The sequence below is a fragment of the Hypanus sabinus genome, chromosome 3, assembly GCF_030144855.1.
Source record: "Hypanus sabinus isolate sHypSab1 chromosome 3, sHypSab1.hap1, whole genome shotgun sequence".
Lineage (NCBI taxonomy): Eukaryota > Metazoa > Chordata > Chondrichthyes > Myliobatiformes > Dasyatidae > Hypanus > Hypanus sabinus.
In genome coordinates, this window is record NC_082708.1 from 152,843,987 (window position 1) to 152,870,014 (window position 26,028).

Below are 26,028 nucleotides of genomic sequence, written 5' to 3' on the forward strand. Positions count from 1 at the left end.
ATCCACTCTATCGACGTCTTTCAACATTCAATAGGTTTCAATGAGGTTACCCCTCATTCTTCTGAATTCCAGTGAATAGAGGCCCAAAAAACTACTATGTGCTCTCTCTTTGGCTATTATGTTGGCTTTGACTTCTCCTGTCAGCCACGGTTATGTCATCCTACCTTCAGTATACTTCTTCCACTATGGGATGTAAAGATCCTGTGCCTTCTGAATTTCTTGAAGAAATTTCTGTCATTGCTGTTCTGTTGTCATCCCTGCCAGTGTTCTTTTCCAAACAATTTTGGCTTGCTCCTCTCATGCCTCTGTAATTCCCTTTACTCCACTGTAGTACTAATGCATCTGACCTCAGCTTCTTCTCAAATTGCATGGTGAATTCTATAATATTATGATCGTGGTCCCCGAAGCATTCCTTTACCTTAAACTCTCTAATCAATTACAGTTCAATGCACAATACCCAGACCAAAATTTCTGATCCCTAGTAGGCTCAAACATGAGCTTCTCTAAAATAAAACATCTCATAGGCATTCTCGAAATTCCCCCTTTTGGGATCCAGACCCAACACGATTTTCCTAATCTACGTGCATATTCAAATCAGTTCTGTGCAGTTCTGGTCTCCATACTTGAGGAAGGATATACTGGCTTTGGAGGCAGTGCAGAGAAGGTTCACCAAGTTGATTCTAGGGATGGAGGGATTAACCTATGAGGAGAGGTTGAGTCACCTGGGACTATACTCTCTGGAGTTCAGATGAATGAGGGGGGATCTTATAGAAACACACAAAATTTTGAAAGGGATAGATAAGATAGAAGTGGGAAAGTTGTTTCCATTGATAGGTGAGTCTAGAGCTAGGGGACATTGCCTCAAGATTCAAAGGAGAAGATTTAGGTTGGAGATGAGGAGAAACTGTTTTTCCCAGAGAATGGTGAATCTGTGGGATTCTCTGACCAGGGAAGCAGTTGAGGCTTCTTCACTAAATATATTTAAGAAACAGTTAGATAGGTTTTTACATAGTAGGGGAATTAAGGGTTATGGAGAAAAGGCAGGTAGATGGAGCTGAGTTTACGGACAGATCAGCCATGATCTTATTGATTGGCAGGGCAGGCTCGATGGGCCGGACGGCCTACTCTTGCTCCTATTTCTTATGTTCTTAAGTTCACCCGTCTATCATAACATTGCCCTCTGGGCATGCAGTTCCTTAGCTCTACCCAGAACAATTCTACACCTTCTGACCCTATGGCACCTCTTTCTATGATTTGATTTCATTTTTTACCAACAGAACCACACCTCTGCCTACCTGCCTGTCCATTCGATAAAATTTGTATCATTGGATGTTAAGCTCCAAGCTGTAATCTTCTTTTAGCCATGATTCCGTGATGCCCACAACGACATACACGCTAATCTGTAATTGTGCTGCAGGCCCATCTACCTTATTCTGTATACTGCACACATTTAAGTATAACACCTTCAGTCCTGTATTCACCCTTTTCGATTTTGTCTGACTTTTACATTGCAACCCATCCTGTTGACTGCAATTTTGCCCAATCATCAGCCTCTCCTTGCTAGCAGTCCCTCTACACACTGCCTCTGTTTATAAATCAACTACCTCATCCTCAGCCCCATCACTCTGGTTCCCCTCCACCTGCCAAATTAGTTTATACCCTCCTGAACAGCTCTAGCAAAGCTGCCCGCAAGGATATTGGTCCCCCTTGGGTTCAGGCTTTACCTGTTTCCTTTGTACAGGTCATACCTTCCACAGAAGAGAACCCAATGATCCATAAATCTGAACCCCTGCACCAGTTCCTGCCAAATCGCATGTGGCACAGGCAGCATCCAGAGATATATGTGCCAAATCTTCTGGCTGCTTACCTTCCCCCTTGAGACTGTAGACCCAATATGAGATATCCCTGACCCTGGCACTTGGGAGGCAACATACCATTCGAGTGTCTCTGTCATGCCCACAGAATCTCATCTCTGTTCTGCTGACTATGGAATCTCCTTTCACCACTGCAGTCCTCTTCTCCTCTCTCCTCTTCTGAGTCACAGCACCAGACTCAGTGCCAGAGACGCTGCCACAGCAGCTCACAACCCCACCCCCATAGGTTGTCACTCTCAACAGTATCCAGAGTTGTATACTTATTATTGAGGGGAATGGCCACCAGCTGCCCATTTCCCTTTCTTCTCCTGACAGTCACCCTGTTACTTGCCTCCTGCAACCCAGAGGTGAATACCTCCCTGCAGCTTCTATCATCGAGCTGTAGTTCCAGTTCCTTAACTCATTCGCTAAGGAGCTGCAGCTTGGTGTACTTGGTGCCAGTGTGGTAATCACAGAGTCCAGAGCTCTCCCAGAATTCCCACACCTCACACAAAGAACACAAAAAAGCCCTGGAGCCATTCTCACTGCATTAACTATGCCCTGACAAATGAAGAATAAAGACTTAAAGAATAAAAAAATGAGAAACTTAGCACATAAGAGGTCCGGTCAAGGTTCTTAAGACAGTGAGATAGAAGCTGTCTTGAGCCTGATGGTACATGTTTTCAACCTTTTGAAATTTCTGCTTCATGGAAGGGAGGAAAGCAGGGAATGACTGGGGAGGGATGGATAATTGATTGTGTTGGCTGTTTTACCAAGGCAGCGAGAAGTGTAGACAGAGTCTGTGGAAGGGGGGCTGGTTTTCATGATGGACTGCACTGGGTCCACAACTCTTTGGTACTGTACTCTCATCTCACAATTCTGGCTTTGGAATTCCTTGAGATATGCCAAAAAATTATGATTTCCATGATCTGTTGTGTGAAGGATTCGGTGCTGACAATGATCCTAAACCATCTGGTTCAAATGTAGAGGATATAGTAGATGTTTCAGGTTAAAGTACTGCATCAGGACATTTTAGCTCCAGAATCTGCAGTTTCTTTGTTTCTTTGATATTCTGGATAGATTGACACTTTGATGGTATCTGACTGGCAGACGTTCTGGACCATTGAATATTATTAAGATATTATATGCACAACACATTTTTACTTCACCTTTTTTTAGATGTTGTACAGCAGCATAATAGCATTCCCAGTGAAACTGGTAAGTTTAAAGCAAGAGTGAGCAATAGAGCCACAGTGTGCTGACATGAAGTATGCGAACTGAGGCCGCAGTGAGCGGAGAGGGACATCATTTCGTCGAATCAATGGTGAAATATTGGTGTTTCTGAAACTATAATGTACTATTCTAATGGTACATTATTGGTGTTCTACTGGCAATTGAACCTGGGTTGTGCTGCACAATGCTGTCACCTGCTGGTCCATAGTTATATGAACACAACAGAAACACTTCAGTCGTTCCTTCCTCAGTCCCTGCAGCTGGAAAATTAATGCTTTAGTCAAACCATTTTACTTATCTCTTCTCTGAGTGCTTACCTTCATGTGCCTGTCATATGATCTCAATAACAGGCTATCTAACAGTGGGAGACATCTTAACTGTTTAGATTTGGATTTAGATTCAGATGATCATACGCCAGGGGGTACTGAAATTCTTTATTTGTGTGAGCTCACAGAGAAAACAGTTTTTATGTTAATAATAAATCCAACAATAAGTGCAGTGATGAATGTAAAAACAACAAAATGTAGAGTAATTTGAGATAGTGAATAAGGAAATGCTGAAGTGACAATAATGGCATAAGATGTGTATGTAGAGTTAAGAGTCCGACAATGTGGCAGCAGCACTGGGAAGGGGACGTGGAAGGGGCAATTGGTTCAAGAGTCTGATAGCAATGGGGAAAAATGTTGCTCTTAAGACTGGATGTCTGGGCTTTCTAGCTCTTGTTCCTTTTCCTAGAGAAGGATATCATGCATTTGTAAACTTCTAGCAAAGGTGTGATCTGAAGAGAGAGTCCTGGAAGATTATCCATCATGTTCCACTATCTCCCAGATCTACGTGAGCTGAGATGCTGGAATAAATACAGTAAACTTTGGAAACACTCAGCAGGTCAGGCCACCTCTGTGGAAGGAGAAACTGAGTTAATACCCCAGCCCATCTTATCTATGTCTGTCACAATTTTAAATATTTCTGTAAGGTCACCACCCCTTATTCTCCTATGTTCCAAGGAATAAGGTCTTAGCCTGGTGGACCTCACCCAATAACTTAGTCTCTCTTGTCCCGGTAACATCCTTGCATATCTTTTCTGCGCTCTTTTGAGTTTAACCACATCTTTCCTATAATAGGATGACCAAAACTGTACACCGAGCTCCACGAGTGGCCTCCACAATGACTTATGCAACTGTAATATAACATTACAACTATGATGCTCAATACTCTGACTGGTGACTCAATGTTTTAGGACCAGCTTCTTCCCCCCTGCCATCAGACTTCCGAACATCCATGAACCCAGTGTTCCTCTTCTGCATCATTTATTTATTTATTTTTATTGTAACTTTCTTAATGTCTTATGCCTGCATTGTACTGCCGCCAATAAACAATTTTCATGACTTATGTTAGTAACTATATAACTGATTTTGATTGTGAACTTTATTTTACCATCTTGTCCACCTTTACCAGAACTTTCAATGAGCTATGCACTTGTACTTTGAAGTTCCTCTGTTCCATTACACTATAGAGTGGATATAGTATAATTCATAGCTTAAGTCCTATATTGTTTCACTTTCTAAAATGCTTCACCTCACACTCGTTTGTATTGAAATCTTTATGCCATTCCTCAGCCCACTTCCCTAACTGATCAAGATTCCCTTTGTGATCTACACTGATTTGCTACACTATTAACAACACCTCCTAATTTCATGTCATCTGAAAACTTACTGATCTAGCCTTATGCATAAATGCCAAACTACGAATCTCTGGCCTCCATTCTGAGAAACAACCTTCAACCATCAACCTCTGCCTTCTACCATAAGCAAAGTTTGAATCCACTTAACTCGCTCTCCCTGGATTCCATGGGATCAAACCTTCCAGTCCAACCTACCATGTGAGTCCTTGTCAAAGGCCTTGCTGATGTCCAAATGGAGAACATCTTCTGCCCTACCCTTATCTGCCTTTATGTTTCATCAAGCATGACATTCCCCACACAAAGCCATGCTAACTCTTCCTAATTGCACTCTGTCTATCCATATGCTGGTAGGTCCTGTCTCTTAGAATTCTCTTCAGTAACTTCTCCACTACTGATGTTAGGCTAACTGGATTTACAGTTCCCTGGCTTGTTGATGCTAACCTTTTTAGACAATGGAACAACATTATCACTCTCCAGTCTTCTGTAATTTCACCAGCAGCTGATGATGAAACAAATACCTCCACAAGGGTCTCCGTAATTTCTTCTCCATCTTTCCATAAAGTCCAAGGCTGCACTCTGTCAGGCCCTGAAGAATTGATGCTTGGACTTGGATACAAATTTAAGATTGTCAGCAAGAGAAATGAGGATGGAGAATCTCTTGAATGACTCTAATATATCTCCTTTACAACCACTCCTGGCAAGACATTCCAGGCACCCACCACTCTCCGTGTAAAGAACTTAGCTCTGACATACTCCACTCCGTATTTTCCTCCAATCTTCATTATTTATTTATTTAGAGATACAACACTGAATTGACATTTCGAGGCGTGCCACCCAACAGCCCATCAAATTAACCCTACCCTAATCACGAGACAATTTATGATGACCAATTAACCTACTCTCCGATAGGTCTTTGGACTGTGTGAAGAAATTGGAGTGCACAGAGGAAACACATGCGCACATGGGAAAGAACGTACAAACTTGCTTACAGAGGATGCAGGAATTGAGAAACAAACTCTGACAACCCGAGGTGTACTAGCATTGTGCTAACCACTACGCTGCCATTGAGCCTCTAGTCAGGGGACTGAGCTGAAGAGCCACAGGGTAATGTTGCAGGTCTATGAGGCCCTCCTTTGCTCGGAGTGGACCATGGATGTTGTATCTCAGCTCTCTATGTAACACACAAGCCAGGGCAGTACAACATGGAGAGGCAGATGTTGCCCATGTAGCAAGCTCCCCTCTTGTCACAGCTGATGAATCCAAAGCAACAGCTGAGACCAGTACAGATTGGCAGGAGTTGCCAGTCAGTATTGAACTCGATGTAGGACTGCCTTAGGGACACCAGCTCCATACCTTTCCCCAGGTTTTACTTCCAAGGCCTTTCCCATGAGTGGGTTTAACTACAAGATTGTGAAGGATTGAGATCAGGGTTTTTTTTCTCTTACATGAGTTTCGAACAATGGCTGACGATCCCCCTCCACCCGAAGTGACTGGTTTTAAGGCATCAGTAACCCACCTTTGCCCTTTCTCCTGTCAGTACAAACAGTTCTTCTGGGCTTAGTAGCTAAGCCACTTGTGAAGGTCAGGAGGTGGACTTGGTTGTCCGAAGCTATTTGAAACACACGCCATTGGGAACATTTAATAGCTAGTGGGAATTTATACCCACTACCTCCTCCAGCTATAACAACCTAAGGAACCGTCGATAATATACAGATCTATAATAAGCTGGTTAGATCACACTTGGAGCATTGTGTTCAGTTCTAGTTGCCTCGTTATAGAAAGGATGTGGAAGTTTTAGAAAGGGTGCTGAAGAGATTTACTAGGATGTGGCGTGGATTAGTCTTATGAGGAAAGGTTGAGTGGGCTAGGACTTTTGTCTTTGGAGCTAAGGAGGATGAAAGGCAATTTGATTGAGGGGTATAAGGTTATGAGAGGCGTAGATATAGCGGCAATGACCAATACCAGAGTCCACACTATTAAGGTGAATGGATGAACGAGTAGAAGAGACGTCAGAGGTAGGTTCTTCACACAGACAGTGCTGGCTGATGGGTGCCTGGAAGGCACTTCTGGGAGTCATGGTAGAAGCTGATACAATTCAGACACAAGAAAATCTTAGATATGTACATGGCTGAAGAAAAATGCAAGGTTTGGCTGTGAAGGAGGGGAGGGTGATATTGATCATGGAGTCAACTTATATAGGTTAGCACAACATTATGGGCTGCAGGGCATGTACAGTGCTGTACTATTGTATATTCTGTGTTCAAAATTCAATGTTCCAGTGCTGTTAGGGAGGGCATATGAATGTTGGCTTTGCCAGCGATGGAATGGACAATTTAAAATTAAATTGAAAACTTAACCTTAAATTGAATTTTGCAGAACTCATTATTTTCAAGAAGATAATCTACCAAATTTCCCATTTAAACTTAATTTTTTCCCAAAATATACTTTATTGAGAAATATTACAAAATAAAGTTACTTACATAAAAAAACCATTGGTTGACTCTGTCTTTATTCAATAAAGCTATTTACAATAAATTATGCGTTGACTCTCTGTCCATATTCAAATTAAAGATGTTTACAACAAATCATTCATTGACTCTCAAACCACAGTCAAGGACTAAAAAACTTACTTACAATAAAAATATTAACAATAAAAAAACCAGGCGTTGACTCTCATTTCTTTACTGAAGTTCCTTTACAGTCTATACATTTCCAGCCACTCCTGGGGCACCATGTTGATTCATCTACCCACACCACTGATGAGGGGTATTCTCCTCCCCACCCGATCCCTCCCACTCCTGCGGGTGACAAACCTTAAACTGTGGTCATTCCCCAACGGGCCTTCGCGATGGCTGCACCAAGCTTGAGCGCATCCTGCAGGCGAGAATGAGCCAGCTGGCAGCATTCAGCCACGGACATCTCCATGTGCTGGTAGACCACCAAGTTTCAGGCTGACCAAAGAGCTTCCTTCGCCGAATTGAGGATCTGCCAGCAGCACCAGATGTTTGTCTCCGTGTGCATCCCTGGGAACAGCCCGTAGATCAAGGAAACTTAATGAGTTTACTCCAGTTGATTCGGCTGGGATATAGTCAAATTGGAATGGATGAACCAGTCAGAAGTGAAGAGATGATGAAGAAATTGGCTCACAAAGACTAAATCAGTCTAAACGAGAAGTGTCACTATCTATGTCACCCAGTAACAGTAATGTCATCTAACTACCTGAGCAGTCAGAGATATTGCAAGGACAACAAATCTGTAAAATTATAAAGAATCCTGATTTTATTACAACAACAAAAAAACTACAAGAAGTGAAATAAAGACTGGACACATACATTGGGCTAAAATAGAAACTGAAGTATAATAAGCCAACTTTTTAAAACATTTATTTTTTAGGACTTTCAGAACTATGGAATTGGCTGATGATATTATGACAAAATGAAACATTGCATATGGAAAAAATTCAGCGCTAGTTTGGATTTGTGGCAATTGTGACTTAGTTAAACGCCCAGGTACAACTGAGTCAATCATGTTTTTATATTCTCAATGGTTTATAAGCAAGAAAGGTGGGAAAAGGTTGAAGTTCATGTCAATTTGCAGATCTTTTTTATTCTCTGTGATTGGGGAGAGTAAACAGAATACTTTGTGAAGATCAGAGTACCACTGAGACCAATTTCTGCATTTATAGGAATATTAGTTATTATTGCCTAATGTAAAGAAATAGAGTTAGTGACGGAATCATTCTAACACTTACCTCAGGCATACTTGGCATTTGGAACTCATGCTGGTCTCCATGAGTCCTGATGAAAGGTCTTGGCCCGAAACTTTGATTGTTTATTTCCCTCCATAGATACTGTCTGACTTGCTGAATTCCTCCTGCATTTTATATATCGTGCTCAAGATTTCAAGCATCTGCCAAAATTCTTGGAATTATTACTTGTCCCTCTGCAATTAATCTGTTCCTTCTCATCATCCCTCAAGGGTTGACACAATGGCATACATCTTCATACCTTCTGATAACCTTGCCTTCATAGGTAATTGTAGTTGTGAAGCCTACAGGAGGGTTTCCATTTACTGCCTACCATCCAGGTTGAAAGTAATCTCTCTGGTCTTGTTTTACAGAAACTGGTGTGCTTATGTTCATACAAGACTCTCTCCTACTGTGACGATAGAAAACGTGCAGAGCCATGTATTGATAACATCAAAGTCATGTATTTTGAAAATGAAGAGCTGCCTACCCAGGTATGCATCATTATTAGTTAATATCAATGTACAATACATTCAAATATTATAATTTATCCAAAGACATAGTCTCATATACCAAGATTGCAAGAAGATCTGATGTTTATCATCATGAGTAGTTAGGTCAGAGATAGGTAGAGAGAAGCTTTTCCCATTGGTGAAAAGGACCAGAACTTGAAGTTATGGAAGGTGGGCAAACAGCAAAACAAAAACAAAAGTGATGACAAATAATTTCATATAGTGAGTGCTTAGGATCTAGAATGATTGTTCAGGGTTGGTTAGGGAGTGCTGTCATGAGGAAGCTGGATAAGTACACGATGAAACAAATTTACAGACCTGCAGGATAAAAGGTGGAGTAAGAATGCTCTTGCATGGAACCCGTACAGCCCTGATGGGCTTCCATAATGTGAGCAAGGTGGAAGCCACGGTGATGAACCACGGTGATGTTCTGTAGGCTATAAACAATACTTCTAAGTATACCTCTTTTGACCTACTGTCACTGCAAATTGCATCATGTAATTTCTGTTTAAGCAATGTACTTTTAAATCAACTTAATAAGCTACAGATTTCACAATCTTCTGAAGGACTTAGTGGACTTAACTCTCTAGTAAGTGGTGTGACATTTTTAAGTGGATGAAGGTACATCACCACGGCAAGCAGGGAGGGGCTGCAAGCCTGGCTGAAACACAGAGAATGAGACCCCCTCTACCCAGCATCTTGTCAGCAAATGTGCTGTCAATGGAAAACAAAACTGAGGACCTGAGGTCAAGATTGCTGTGTTGGAGGGCAATGAAAGATTGCTGTGTTCCATGTGTAATCGTGACAGGCTTCCTCCCAATATACCAGGTATGGTGATCAGACCTCTGGGCTTCTTGATTCATAGGATGAACTGAACTGTTGATTCGGATAAAGCAAAATGTGGAAATGTGAGTTTTATGACAAACCTGCGGTACTTCATTGTGGTGGATTTGTCAAACACATGTTCCTCTGATCTTGAACACCTAATGATCCAAAGCTGTCCATTCTATTTACCTGGGGAGATCTCCTCCATAATCCTGACCATAGTTCACATACCACTAGTGGCCAACTATAATCAGATGCTTGAGACACCACATGATGTCATCTCCAAACAAGAAACAGTCCATACCAAAGTGTTTCAAATCACAGTTGGGTGTTCAAGCAGGTTTGTGTGAAGAAAACCCTGCTCAACTTCCATCAGCATAAAACCTGTAGCACCAGTGGTCCCAACATGCCAGACCACTGTTGTACTCTACTAAGATAAGGAATGCTTATCATTCCATGCCCAGACCATATTTACGACCATCTGAATCCCAAATTTTTCCCTCATGTTTCCCTTAAACCTTTTACCTTTCACTCTTAATCCATGCTCTCTAGTTGTGGTTCCACCCATCCTCAGTGGAAAAAAAACCTGCTTGCATTTACCCTACCTATATCTCTCATAATTTTGTATACCTCTATCAAATCACCACTCAATCTTTTATGTTCCAGGGAATGACGTCCTTTGTTTTACGACACTCCACAGTGCCCTAACATTCACCGTGTAAGACCTATCCTGGCTGGTTCTACCACAATGCAACACCTCACACTTGCCTGTATTAAATTCCATCTTTCATTTTTCAGACCATTTTTCCAGCTGGTCCAGATTTCACTGCAAGCCCCAATAGTCTTTTTCGCTGTCTACTACACCCCCAATCTTGGTGTCATCTGTAAAAGTCCAGTTTATCACATTATCATCCAAATCATTGATTTAAGTAGAAAACAACAGATGTAGCACTGATCCCTGCAGCACTCTACATGCCACAGGCCTCCAGTCAGAAAGGCATTAATTATCATTTTCTCCAACAAAACTTATCTTGAATGCCAAGTGACCAACTTTGCATACAGGATCTTGTCAAATGCCTTGCTAAAGTCCATGTAAACAACATCCGTTACCATGGTCTTCTGTCCTCTTCTATCCGATTACCCCTTCTCCCCGATTACCCCTTCTCCAGCCCTTTATCTCTTTCACCAATTAAGTTCCCAGCTCTTTACTTCACCTCCTCCCCCTCTACTGGTCTCTCCTATCATCTACCACCTTGTACTTCTTCCTCCCCTCTCCCCATCTTCTTATTCTGACCTTTTCCCTTTCTTTCCAGTTTTGATGAAGTGACTTGGCCCAAACCATCAAGTGTTTATTATTTCCCACTGATGCTGCCTGGCCTGCTGATTTCCTCCAGCACTTTGTGTGTGTTGCATTAGATTTCCAGAAACTGAGGATTTTCTCATGTTTGTCCTCATTAACTTTCCTGGTAACTTCATCAAAAAATTTCTATAAGATTGATTAGACACAACCTACCACACAGAAAGCGATGCTAACCAAGTACTAGATCCTTCTATCATTAATCCGTCCATGCCTAAAAATACTTATATACTTTTAATACTTCCAAGATGGCGGTGCAATGCAGCTTGCAGCGGCCACTCCGGAGCTGATTATCTGTTATTTGTGAAGTGGGGCACCACGCTCAATCATAATCGATTGAAAACAAATGTGGGAGCATGGAGGAACATCGGGAAATCTCCAGGAAGACCTTCTTCATTGCTGCTGCTGCTGTGAGGTCCGGGACTCTGCTGGGAAGAACAGGCCCCAAGTCCTCGGGGTCCCATTTCCGATGGCTGTTGGCAGGGCCATCTTAATACGCTCGGCAGAGGATGGTGCTCGGAGAAGCTGTGCCAGAGGGGATGGTTGTCAGCTCGGAGGTTCGACGGACTCAGAGTCCGCTGCAGTCAGGTCGCTTTCAGTGTGTGCTGCGTCTGTGAGGCTGGTTTTGACGGAGCTTTCACTGTGTGCTGCATCTGCGAGGCTGAGTTGGGCGGCGCTGTGGAAGTCCATAGCGGGGATATTCCCTTCTGCTGCCTGCGTGGAATGACGAGTCTATCAGGACCCTGAGGATTTGTGGAAACTATGTGGTGATTTCTTTTGAACTTATAGTCCTTTAACATCTTTGGACTATTTTTACTGTGCCCATGGTCTGTTATTTTATCAGTTATGCTATTGTTTGCACTGTTGTAACTATATGTTGTAACTATGTGGTTTGGTGCAGGTCTTGTAGCTTTAGTTTTGGTCTTGTTTTGTCTGGTGGATTTGGAGCTCCTTTTTGAGCAACGCGCTAAGACGGTAGCGCGATATTAATATGCAGCAGCCTCTCCGGACTCTGGATTGGGGATTGCCAAACATTATGTGGATTTTCTGGTGTAGTCTGTTTTGTCATATGCTTTTGTGATATCATTCTGGAGGAACGTTGTTTCATTTTTTAATCACATTGCATTTGTGGTTCCTAAATGACAATTAACTGAATCTGATATCCGGTTCCTTAGAATGCCTTCCAATAACTTTCCCACTACTGATGTCAGGCTCACTGGCCTATAATTTCCTGGTTTATGTTTAATGCCTTTCTTAAACATTGGAACAACATTAGCTATCCTCCAGTCCTCTGGCACCTCTTCTGGCACTAACAATGATTTAAGTATCTCTGCTAAGGCTGCTACAGTTCTGCACTTGCCTGCCGCAGGGACCAAGGGAACATCTTATCAGTCTCTGGGGTTTATCCACACTATTTGCCTGAAGACAGTAAACACTGCCTCCTTTGTATGCTGTATAGGGTCCATGAGCTTGATGCTGATTTGCTTCACTTCTATAGACCATGCTAATCTCTTGAGTAAATACAGATGCAAAAAATCCATTTCTATCTCCCCCTTCTCTTTTGGCTCTTTTGAGTCATTTTTCTCAATAAATAAATGAACAAGTATAATGTTCTTGTGTTATTTATTTAATTGGGTTCTCTTTATCTAGTTTTAGGACATATGAGGATCTGATCACATTTTAGGTCATATTTATGCAGAAATAGAGAAAATTCTACGAGGTTCACAAACGTTCTAGCTTAGGTTACCTTTCTGATCCTCCAGAGGGCTTCAGCACAGGAGCACCATAAGGCTGTGTGCTTAGCCTACTGCTCTACTCACTTCACATTTATAATTGTGTGGCTAAGCACAGCTCCAATGCCATATTCAGGTTTGCTAGTGACACCAGTGTCATAACCCAAATCAAAGCTGGTGGCAAATCAGCATATAAAAGAGAGAGATTGAAAATCTGTCTGAAAATGTTGAGAATACCTGTCAAGAAAATGAATGTCAGGGTTGTAAATGGTGCCATATATGAACTTTGATCATAAATTATCTTGAACTTTGAACCACTCAGTGATTTACGGTCATTGAGTCAACATTGAAATAGGCCCTTCAGAACAACTTGTCCAATGACAACACATCCTTTCTGAGATAAGGGGCCCAAAACTGTTGACAATACTCCAAGTGCAGCCTGATTAGTGTCTTCTAAAGCCTCAGTATTATCTCCTTTCTATTCCCCTTGAAATAAAATGCCAACATTGCATTTGCTTTCTTTATCACAGAATCATCGTGTGAATTAACCTTCTGGGAGTCTTGCACAAGGACTCCTAAATCCCTCTGCATCTCTGCTATTTGAACCATATAGATAATAGTCCGCACTATTGTTCCTTTTACCAAGATACATTATTATACATTTCCCAACACTGTATTCCATCTCCCACCTTTCTGCCCATTCTTCCAACTTATCTAAGTTCTGCTGCAATCACATTGCTTCCTCAGCACGACCTACCTGTCCACCTATTTTCATATCATCCGCAAACTTTGCCACATCAATTCCATTATCCACATCATTGATGAACAGTGTGAAAAGTAATGGTCTCAATATTGACTAGTCAGTGACTTTTAGAAGTTATTGGTCCATGCTGACCATCTGAGCTAACCCTATTTGCTTGCATTTGATCTCTACTCCTCTGAGTCTTTTATACCCATGTGCCCTTATTGTAATTGTACCTGCCTCTACTACTTACTCTGACAATTCGTTCCATGTGCAAACTAACAGCTCTCCAGTCACTTCAAATTTTTTTCTCTCTTACTTTCAACCTCTGTCTTCTAGTTTAAGTGGGGAATCCCTCTTCCCTGGGAAGAAGATCAATGACCATTCATTGAATCTAGTCACCTCTAGATTTTATATATCTCTACAAGATCAACACTCTATCTCCTCTACTCCAGGGAAAAAATATCACAGCCTTTTGAGTGCCTCCTGACAATTCAAGTCCTCCAGTCTCAGTAATATCCTTGTGAATCTTTCCTGCATGTTCTTCTGGTCTTAACGAACATTCTTTGCGATAATAACGACAGGCTTGTTGAAGATTGACACACTTGCCACTGTCAGGTCAGATATTCATAATGTCAGGAGCTGAGAAGCTGATAATTGTGTAACTTCCAATTCCATTCACAACTCCTCTGCAGATGAAGCTGCACAGACCAATAGCCAGCAAGAACCCAATACAATCTGGCAAACACTGATAAATATTGTGTAATATTCACAAGAGTTAATAACCACACAATGATGATCTCCAAGAAGAGAGAACTTAGCCACCTATCCATAACATTATTATCATCACAACCTCCACAATTAATGACCTGATTTGGGGGGGGTGGGGGTCACCAATGATTGCAACCTCAATTGGAACATACTCATAAGTACTGCTGCTACTAGAGTGCACCAGAGTCTGGGTACTTTACAATGAAAGACTCATCTCCTGACATCCCATGATCCCATGTCTCTTCCAGTATCCACAAACCACAAGAGTGAGATGGATTATTCTCCATTTGCCCGGACATGTGTAGCTCAACCAACTCTCAGGTTGCTCAACACCAATCAGGACAATACAACTGTCCTAAGAACTATTCTCCCCATTTTCAACAGAATAGGCATGTTAGCAGAAAGCCAGCATGGGTTCGGAAAGGGAAAATAATGTTTTACTAATATGCTGGATTTCTATGGAGAGGCAACTAAAATTTATGATAACTATAGAGCAGTTGGTATCATTTACTTGGACTTTCAGAAAGCTTTTGACAAGGTATCCTACACGAGATTGATAATCAAATTGCAGGAGGTAGGAATTCAGTGTAAGATATGCAAATTGGTGCAGAATTGGCTCAAAGACAGAAAACAATAGGTTATGGTGAGATGATCATTTTCACACCAAGAAGATGTTAAAGGTGGGGTTCCGCAGGGATCAGTTTTGGGGTAATTTACATTAATAAGCACATAACAAATAAACTAGTAAAGTTTGCAGATGGCTCAAAATTAGGGGGACGGCCTGATATCATTTAGGCAGCAGAATCGATACAGTTAGATCTGAACAAAATCCAGATGTGGGCAGATAAATGGCAGATGAAACTTAATGTAGGTAACTAATATTAAATTATATTACATTAGGGAGTAGAAACATTAGATATAAATATACAATGGGAGGAGTCCTTGAGTTGGAAAGTGCACTGTATGAGAAGGGTTTGGACTTCCTGGTAGACTTATCACTATCATCTAGACAATACACAGAAGTGTTGAGGAAGGCTCATAGAATGTTTGGCTATATAATGTGCTCAGTGGAGTTCAAGTCTGGAGACATTCTCCTTAAGCTGTGTGATGTGCTTGTCAGGCCACGCCTTGAGCACTGTGTATAATTTTGGAGGGGGAGGGGGAAATCCGAAATGATAGGAGAAGACCGGAGGGGGAGGGATGAAGCTAAGAGCTGGAAAGGTGATTGGCAAAAGGGATACAGAGCTGGAGAAGGGAAAGGATCATGGGACAGGAGGTCTAGGGAGAAAGAAAGGGGGAGGGGAGCACCAGAGGGAGATAAAGAACAGGCAAGGAGGGGCAGAGAGAGAAAAAAAGAGAAAAAATGGGGGGGAATAATAAATAAATAAGGGATGAGATAAGAAGTGGAGGAGGGGCATTAACGGAAGTTAGAGGAATCAATGTTCATGCCATCAGGTTGGGGGCTACCCAGACAGAATAAAAGGTGTTGTTCCTCCAACCTGAGTGTGGCTTCATCTTGATAGTAGAGGAGGCCATGGATAGACATATCAGAATGGGAATGAGACATGGAATTAAAGTGTGTGGGACATATTTCCAGCATCTGCAGACTTCCTTGTGTTTGCATTTTAAAATCCACACCAAAAGTGATGAGATTAACTCCATTACATTATGAAAGTGCCTGGGCAGGCTGTGAGTTCAAGAACAATAAAGATTTGCCTTATCAATGCCAGGTCACATCCCATGAGTTCATAAAGAAAGCACAGGTAAAGATAAACAATTAAAGTTTAGTTGGACATGGAACACCCAGCTGGGGGTGGTGGTAGAGACAGATACATTTAAGAAACTCTAATGTAGATAGATGCATAGATGATAGAAACCTGGAGGGATATGTAGGTTGGAAGGGTTAGATTGATTTGGAATAGGTTAAAAGGCGGCACATAATGGACCAAATGACCTGTACTGTGCTGCAATGTTCATTCGCCAATACTAGAAAGTACTCTTAAGCAATTTTATTCTGCATTTTAGTTTTTGCACATTTTAATTAATTGAAAGCATTTTAAGTGGCCTTGACTATGAATATTTCTGAGGTTTTGTGTTAAGAGGTTTCATTTGTTAATAATATAATGGTGAAGGAATATTTGGGGGTTTTGGTTCAGTTCCTGCTTTGTCCAAGTTGTTCACAACCTTCGGCTGAAGTGGGCGGGACCAACCCGTCCAACACTCCAGCGGCTCTGCTTCTTGTCGCCACTAGATGGCGTGCAGTCCCAATCCATGACGGCTCTTCCTCTGTGTGTCTGCTGTCCACGAACAGATGCAGCAGGGCTAATGGAAATTCAGTAACATGCGGGCTTTGAACTCGATGTACTACAGGCATCTGCACTCTGGTGATATAGTGTTCTGTTTCTAATGCTCAGTGGAACACTCCTGAAGTGAAACTTTGACACCACATCCTGAAGCAAGAAATCCGGGTGATGCACTTTACATCGTCGGGGAGAACAAGTATTCAAAGTGCTCTGACTAATGTTAAGGCTGTCAGGATGCCCTGGCTGGTTTTGATACTTGAACTCTTTGGGTTGTGGGGCTGTGGCTTGGGGGGGGGGGGGGGGGGTGCGGACGACGACTATGATTTAAATGGCTCCCATATTACGTGGGCTGGTTGGCGGGGCCAGGGTAATTAGATGTTTAAGTTCAAGGCAGCTTTATGATTGAAGTACCCATGTCGTTCATTTTCTTGTGGCACACAGTAAATCCAAGAAGCATAATAAAATCAAGGAAAGATTGCACCCAAAAGGATGCACAAATATTCAGTATGCAAAAGCCAGCAAACAGTGCAAATACAAAAAAATATATATATAAAAAATGAATAGCGAGAACATGAGATAAAGAGTCCTTGAAAGTGAGTCCATAGGTTATGGGAACATTTCAGTGATGGGGCAAGTGAAAGTGACTGAAGTTATCCTCTCTGGCTCAGGAGCCGGATGGTTGAGGGTTAATAACAGATCATTGGAACTGCTGGTGTGGATCATGAGCTCCTGTACCTTCTTTCTGATGGCAACAGTGAGAAGAGAGCATAGCCTGGGTAGAGCAAGGCATGGGGTTCCTTGATGCTGGATGCAGCTTTCCTGCAACTGTGCTCCATATAGATGTGCTCAACGGTGGGGAGGGTTTTACCTGTGATGGAGTGAGCCACATCCACTACTTTTGTATGATTTTCCTTTCAAGGGCGTTGGTTTTTCCATGCCAGGCCATGATGCAACCAGTCAATATACTCCCTTCTACACATCTATAGAAGTTGTCAAAGGTTTAGATTTTCATTCAAAATCTTCACAAAATTCTAAGAAAGCGGAGGCACAGCCATGATTTCTTTGTAATTGCACTTATATGCTGTGTCCAAGGCATATCCTTTGAAATAATAACACAGGAATTCAAAGTTGCTGATCCTCTCCACCAGGACTGGTTCATGGATCTCTGGTTTCCTCCTCCTGAAGCTAATAATCCGCATCCTGGTCTTGCTAACCTTGAGAAAGTTGTTGCTGTGGTGCGACTCAGGCAGATTTTCAATATACCTCCTATATGCTGCTTTGGCTTATAACAGTGTCATCGACAAACTTAAGTATGGCAGTGAGAGCTGTGTTTTGCCTCACAGTCATAAGTATGAAGCAAGTAGATCAGGGGGCTAAGCACACAGCCTTGTGGTGCACTGTACTGATAGAGACTGTGGAGGAGATGTTGCTGCTAATTTGAACTGACCAGGTTCTTCAAGTGAGGAAACTGAGGATCCAATTGCAAAAGGAGGTACTGAGGCCAAGGCCTCGAAGCATATTGATCAGTTTCAGGGAATGATAGTATTGAATGTCAAGCTGTAATCAATAAAGAGCATCCTGATGTTTGCATTTTCACTGTCTAGACGTTGCCGGGTTGAGTGAAGAACTATCGAAATGGCATCTGCTGTGGACTTGTGCTGGTAGGCAAATTGGAATGGATTCAAGTTGTTTCTCAGGCAAGAGCTGATATGTTTCTTCACCAACTTCTCAAAGCACTCTGTCACAGTGGATGTAAGTGCCATTGGATGATAGTCATTGAGGCAGGTTGGGGAAGACTGAATAATTTTATGGCGACATACTACTCTACAACTGTATTTATAAAGTCTGTGCCAACTGTGGTGTAACATTCAGATCTTCTGATGAGTCCTTGAGCATAGCCCAGTCCACCAACTTGAAGCAATCCCGTAGATGCTCCCCTGCCTCCCGTGACCACCTCTGTGTTGATCATAACACAGGAGCCTTGCTCTTTAGCCTCTACCTATACACAGGTAGGAGCATTCAGATTCCTCGAAATGTAGTCTAGGCGTTGAATGGTAGGCATACCCTATCATAGTACAGCAGTGATCAAGTGTGCTGGGCCTCCTGATGCTGCAGGTTATATGCTGATGATAATTGGGCAGACAGTTCTTCAAACAAGCCTGACTGAAGTTTCAGACTATGATTTGAAATGTGTCACGTTGGGCAGCATCCAATATCTCAAGTACCTAATTAGCGTCGGATTGAATTCTCTCAGAATCAATTCTCGGAGATGGAAGGAATCCTGCAAAAGGCAGCCCTGTGGCTGGCCAGTTGTTGTGGAGAAAGAGGCAGGTAGAAGGTAATGATTATATGTCTCTGGGATGGTTAGGGAATGTTTCATCAACAGGAATACCTTTGATATTGCAAACAACATGAGACAAGGCCACTTGTCCCATTAATTCTCATTCCCCATATTTCCCTGTAACCTATTCTACCTCACATGCCCATCAATTCCCAACTACCCACCTCTGATTCTCCCCCATCCACCCACACCAGGCAGCCAATTAACCCACCACCCAGCATGTTTTTGGGATGTAGGAGAAACAGGAGTGCTCTGTAGTCGTGGGAAGAATATGCAAATTCACCACAGCATACTAAAGGTCAGGAATTAACCCAGATCACTGGATCTGTGAGGCAGATGCATCACCTGCAGGACTCTGCTCCACAGCCTTTTCCTCTTCTCGGTTTAATTCTCCCTATTATGCAAAATCAGCCTGGACTGCATAATAATACCATTCTTGACCATTATAGATAGGCCCTGGTGTGAAGGTGAGTAGTAGAATTGCAGGGGAGTTACTGGGAATATGAGCACAATAAAATAGGACAAATGCGAATCGATGCTTGAAGGTTGGCATAGACTTGGTTCAAAGGCCCTTGCTTCCATGCCGCATTTCTCTGTGTCATCTACATGTTCTTGAACGCAACTTCAAATTCAATACACAAGTTCAAGTATATTGTCGTGGGCATACAGGCTTAGGCTATAAATACCAGAAAAACAATTGCTTTTTGTAGAGGCAGCACAATTCAAATATAAATTAGATAGCAAATATAAATTATATCAACTAAGATTGCCGTAAGATGTACACAACAAAATAAATAGAAATAAACACATTTTGTTAAGTTGTGCATTTTAAGCATGCTTGTGACTCACTTCAATGGCAGGTGGTTGCTATCCAGGTTCAGGATCGTTTAAAGCCACTATGGATGAACATGTTCAATGTGAAGTTATACAAGTGGGTTAATGAATACCTTAGCACTCAGTAATATGATAATGATTAAGTAGAACTCACTTTTAGCTAAAGGGAAACTTTACCATTCAATGTTCAAGTTCAAAGTAAACTAATTATCAAGGTACATATATGTCACCATATACTGCCCTGAGATTCTGAGATACACTGGCAAAAAGGTAATTGGATAAAGAATGAAAGAGGGATGAAAGGGGAAAATCAGGAAGCACATGCAATGGAATTATTCAAAATTATATGTATGTGGAGTAGATGCATTTGTAGGGTAGTGAGGAAAGAATGGTGGAGATGATGTTATGGGTGGACACCACCATGGAGCTAACACCATTAGGTTGGGCTGAATGGCCATTTTATGAGCCATATGATCCAATGTTATTTCCTCCGGTGTTTTCCAAGCTCTGTTACAACTTTGGGGAGATTGAAATAATCCTCTGCAGAGAGTTATAATTGAAGCTTCGGTTCATCTGTCAAGGCACCTGACCATGAGAATCCCATGGGAAATTCCTCAGCCTTATCCTGCTCTGCTCCATGAATCTACCTGGTAAAAGATGACCCACTCCATGTCTTTAATCCTGAAGGTGACGCAAGTAGCAAGTGTTCAACCTATGATCAGCTCAGCTCTGACCAGTCCCTTGCACCTCCTCTCCCACTGTGCTGGTCGGGGTTTAGTTGAAAGCAGTTGGCTTTTGAACTAATAGATCATGTGTTGAAGCAACCTGCACTTTTACAAATAAACCATTCTAAAGTACTGAGTGAGTGCTGCCCTGCCAGAGGAGATGTCTCAACAGTGGAGGCATTAACCTTACAACCATGACATCATTGGGACGTGCTTACCCTCGTAAAAGTTAATGCGATACTAATTTTGAACTGGAGCTAATGGTGGAGTGTCATTCATAAAATCAACAAATCATAGAGCTGTGCAGCACAGAAATGACCCTTCTAAGCATCAGATCTGCATTGACCATCAAAGAACTATTAATGGTAATCCCATTTTATTCTCCTCACATGTCCATCAACTGCTTCCAGATTCTGTTACTCAACTGCACACCAGGGTCAGCTTACAATAGTTGTTCAAAGTACTATCTCACACAACTGGGATAAGGGAGGAGACAAGGGTTCCCAACCTTTTCTATGGCATGGACCAATACCATTAAGCAAGGGGTTCATAGACTGCAGGTTGGGAACCCCTGATCGAGGGTAAACCCTCGTATTCACGTTGAAATTAAGAACTCCTCACTGTGAGTACCAGAGGACAGGTTTGAACCTGGGTCAAGGAAGCTGTGAGCTGGATTCTCTCTGCCACTCTAATCAATGATTCTCCTGCAGCTGCTTGCCCTGAAACAGATGAGATCATGATTCATCTCATACTTGTATGCAAATATACATCTTACAGCATCTTAACAATGCTTTGAGATATCCTATGTTCCTGCAAACCGCTGTATAAAAGGCTCTTCCTTTCCATGTCGTCTCTCCCTGAACCCGTTCTCTTTTAGTGTCACTGACCTGTTGAAGGGTCTCATGCTGACAATCTGACAGTAATAACAGCCCCATGGATAAAGAAAACTAGCGTTCCTGGTGCCTATGTGACTGTGCCTCAGCAGGGTGTTGCTTAAGTGGGGGGAAGAGAGAAGAAATCATCTGGAAAATCTAGGAATCAGCTTCTTCTTGTCAACACTATTCAATATACAATACATCGTCAATGATACTGACATTTTCTTTCTGGCCAAAATTACACGTTCTGCTTTCTCTGCTCACAATGCAATCGACTCCATTCACCTTGAAACAAGAAATGTCAAATCTACCCTCTGAAGCAGAAGTGAGCAGAAAGAAAACAAAAAATAAAAATTGATTTATGATTAAATCAAACCTTCTTCCTGCAGGAAGTGAATAAAGACATAATAGTTAACATCATGTGGACAAAGGCACATTTAGCCAGCCCATCTTCACATCTGTCAGCTGGTGTGCAATCTGCATCTGCTAATCTTTACACTGAATAGAACCTCATAAAATATTTATTATCCCAAATCTTCTCCTAAGTATATATTATGGCATGTTTGTATCTCTCCTGATAATGTAAGTAAGATAATTTCCTTTAATAATATAAAATGATGAATTGATATGCAGTATTCATACATCGACACTATATTAAAATGATTGTGTGTTGTCCGACTGCTAGAACATTTAAACCTTTCTTGTGGGTAGCTTTAGTATGCTCAAAATGTGGCAGCACCTCTGCCTGACGATAGATACTTAAATGGAATATTAACTTTCCTCTCTTAATACTCTTGGAAAAATTATGAAATTATGAAGCACTTTTGATATCAGCATTAAGTAAAAATCTTTGATCACAGAAGCCACACGTAGGTAAAAGATGAAAGAATGAGATGCCATTGAGACTGTTTTTGCTCAGTCTGGGTGTAGCATGCTTGGCTTGTAATTAGTGCCCATTCATAACTGCCCTTAGAAAAACAGTAGTGAGCTCTTCTTGAACCATTAAGCACTTTCTGGTAAAAAGGGTAGGGAGTTACAGGAGAGAGATACAACGACGATAAAGGAACAGAAGTATCCTTCTGATGGTAGGAGATCCGTGGGCAATCCGTGGAGTATCCCTTGTCTTTCACCTTTGCAGGATACATGTCAGGGAGGTGACCTTGAAGAAGCTGTGTCAAGTTGCAGCACTGCTTTAGCATTGGATGCCAGTTTTTATTTGAAGGTGTCAAAGCTCTTGGTTTGTGCACTCGCCCTAGCAAAAGTGGAGTGTTCTAATACACCAATGTCTTGTAGGCAGAAAAACGGTCAGCATCACTTTTCTCACCAATTTTCTTATTCAATCCTCCCCTCAGTAAGTCAATGGATATATAAATCAATGTATATAGATATACATATATTGTTCTATGTATAAACTTTTATATTGAACATTATACATAGAACAATACAGCACAGGAATAGGCCTTTCAATCCACAAAGTCTGTGCAGAACCCAAACTAAATAAAATCCCTTTGGCCTGCATATCCTCCATTCCATGCATACTCAGGTCCCTATCTAAAAGTCTCCTAAACACCACCATCATATCTGCTTCCATCACTATGCAGACACCTACCATTTTGTGTAAAAAACTTGCCCTGGATAACTCAGTTAAAATTTCCCCTCTCATTTAACTACACGTAGTCTATTATTTACCATTTTTATAAACTAATTTCAGGTACCTCCTCAGTCTTCGATGCTCTAGAGAAAACAGTCCAAACTTCTTCAACCTTTCCTTATAGCTCAAATCCTCTAATCCAGGAATTCCCAGTGAACCATTTCTGAACTCTGTCCAATACTTCCACATTCTTCCCATAATGGGATGACCAGAATTGCATACAATACTTCATATGCAGCAAAACCAAAGCTTTATTCAGATATATCAAATAGCTTGTTGTGACATTGGCTACACAAATGAAAAAATTCCTAGGATTGATCCCCTATTTGTGCAGGTCGATTCTGCTGGATTGGCAGGCAAGTCGGTACCACTTGTCCTGTCAGATCAGAGCTGGGGAAGGTGAAGAATTATCTGTTGTTTGGTTCCTTGCAATAATCCGCTGGACTGTGGAAAGAGGGCAGACTTCAGTGGAGTAGAAAATGGGGCCAAGGCGAATAAGTTTGTCTTCTTTACACTTCAGCCCAGACATAAAAATTCAGACATCGAGGGACAGGGACATGCTTGCAGAGGATCGCCAGGTGTGACCAGGTCATCGGTATATGTGTGTGAATTAGTAGGCCAGGGTCACCAGTTTACTGGGCCTTGATCAAGGTAATCTGTTAGCAGGACTTGGCCAATGGGCCAGGCAACATCTGTGGAGGGAAATGGACAATCAAGGTTCTCCTTCTGGACAGGGGTCTTCATATGAAATGATACCTGTTCACTCCCCTGTACAGATACTCATTAATCTACTGAGTTCTTCCAGTATCATGTTTTTTTCTGTTCTGTATTCCTGCATCTCCAGTCCTTTGTGTTACTTGTTAAAAGGCTGGGATCACCTGTTACTAGATCATAAGGCTCTTTTAAAGCACTCTGGCAAATTTTTGAGATTTGCTCAATGCCCACTTGTTGTGTATTAAATATTTAAGTAATATAGTAAATACATTGCTTGATTAAGCATACTTTTCCATTTACATAATTCATTGCAGGTTACATGTAAAATCACATGAATGGCATACGTCATTATGCCATCGTGTCACATGTGTGCACCTTGCTAAAGGTAAAACAAAACTAAGACATGTTCTCCTGGGTTCCCACGTTTTTCTTTCAACTAGTTTTATGTTTTGGAGTTGCAAAGAGAAGTTTTAAGATAAGTTTGGATAAGTACATGGATGCTTGGGGTCTGGAGGGCTATGGTCTGGCTGCAGGACAATGGGATGGCATGGACTTGTTAGACTGAAAATCATCTTTCTGTGCTGTACTTCTCTATGACTCCACGACTCTAAAACATAACACCAGTAACAAAGAGGCCTTGAGATTTGGAAAGAGGAAGAGAAATTGAGTGTGATGGGGCTATTGCTAGGGACTGGAGGTTGCAGTAAATAAGTGTGGGGTTGAAAGTGGTCCTGCTCAATGAGATAATAAATCACTCTACTTTAGAAAAGGCCTTGTTTTGCCCTTAATCCTTCAAATGAAATATATTTCAAATTCAATCTGATGCCTATAGGAGTTGGCATGTCAATCCCTCCCCAATACTTAGCATTTTAGGGCAAACAAATATAACTGAGCTGTTTGCATGGCCAAATTGGGTGGGCTTAAAGTCCAAGGGTGGAAGACACCATCAGAAAATGCCCCTCTCACCAGCAGAACTGTAGCAGCCCATATTCCAGCTTGAACTCCATTCATATGAGAGGTTTTCTATTTATGAGGGATAAAGTTCAGAGAGGAACAGATATGCAAGTCTTAGAGTTGGAGAGCGTCGTGTCAATATGTGACCGGCCATCTAGGAATGAGATGAGGAGAAACTTCTTTACCTAGAGAGGTACAAAAGTTTGGAATTCTATATCTAAGGATGCTGTTTTGTTGACACCAAATGCTAAGATACAAGAGTATAGATTTTTACCAAAGTACAAATCCATATGCTATCAAGACTTAAGTTATGATTTCTGCACAGAATATGGTGCACAACTGAGTGATGTAATATAATAAACATAAATAAAGATTCCTGTGTATTCTTCTAATAATATAGAGAACTGGAAGAGTGTAAAGATGGAAAGAGTGCAAAGAAGATTTATGAAGATTTGTCAGGACTTGAGGTCCAAGTTACAATAAGAAATTGGATGGACTAGGACATTAGTCTTTAGTATGAGGGAGAATGAGGGGTTGCTTTATAGAGGTGTGTAAAATCATGAGGATGAATACACACAGCCCTTTCTGAATACATTGGGAGTCAAAGTCCAGAGGGCATAGATTTAAATTCAGAAGTGAAAATTTTAAAGGAACCTGAGGAACAATTTCTTCATGCAGAGGATGCTGTGTATATCAAGTGAGCTGCCAGAGGAGGTGGTTGATGCAGGTACCATAACAAATATTAAAAGGCATTTAAGTAATGTCGGTACATGATGGGGTGTGGGGAGGAGGATGTGGTCCAAACATGGGCAAGTGGAACAAGCTCATATGGGCATCTTGGTTAGCTTGGATGAGTTGGCCCAAAAGGCCTGTTTCTGTGTAATTCTGCAACTCTAAGTGAACCTAGAGCATATAAATCGGGGGTTACTTGGCTGACTTCAAATTTTACCTCATGTCGTAAGATATTTTACTTACTGTCTCTGGTATCGGGAGTATTGAGTGATTTCCTACACTCATCATTCTCCCGTTCCCTGCTTCCATTGGTATTTTTTACTTTTCTTCAGGCAGATGGCTTCCACACCTGCTCCATATACTGTGTCATCCAGGTGGTTGCCTTAAGCTCCCATTAGTCTGGCTATATTTTCACAATTTGGTGGCTTTTGCACTATTAATGGTGCA

The 26,028-nt window shown here is 41.7% G+C and overlaps 1 protein-coding gene across 3 annotated transcripts in view; it reads left to right on the forward strand.

Annotated features, from left to right (window-relative positions):
• Positions 1-26,028, forward strand: part of LOC132391789 (multimerin-1-like) — a 70,782-nt gene that overhangs the window by 5,181 nt on the left and 39,573 nt on the right. For all 3 annotated transcript variants that reach the window (XM_059965406.1, XM_059965407.1, XM_059965408.1), the window contains exon 2: positions 8,887-9,006. In XM_059965406.1, coding sequence (XP_059821389.1) covers positions 8,887-9,006 — 120 coding nt within the window. The remainder of the gene's footprint in view (positions 1-8,886; positions 9,007-26,028) is intronic.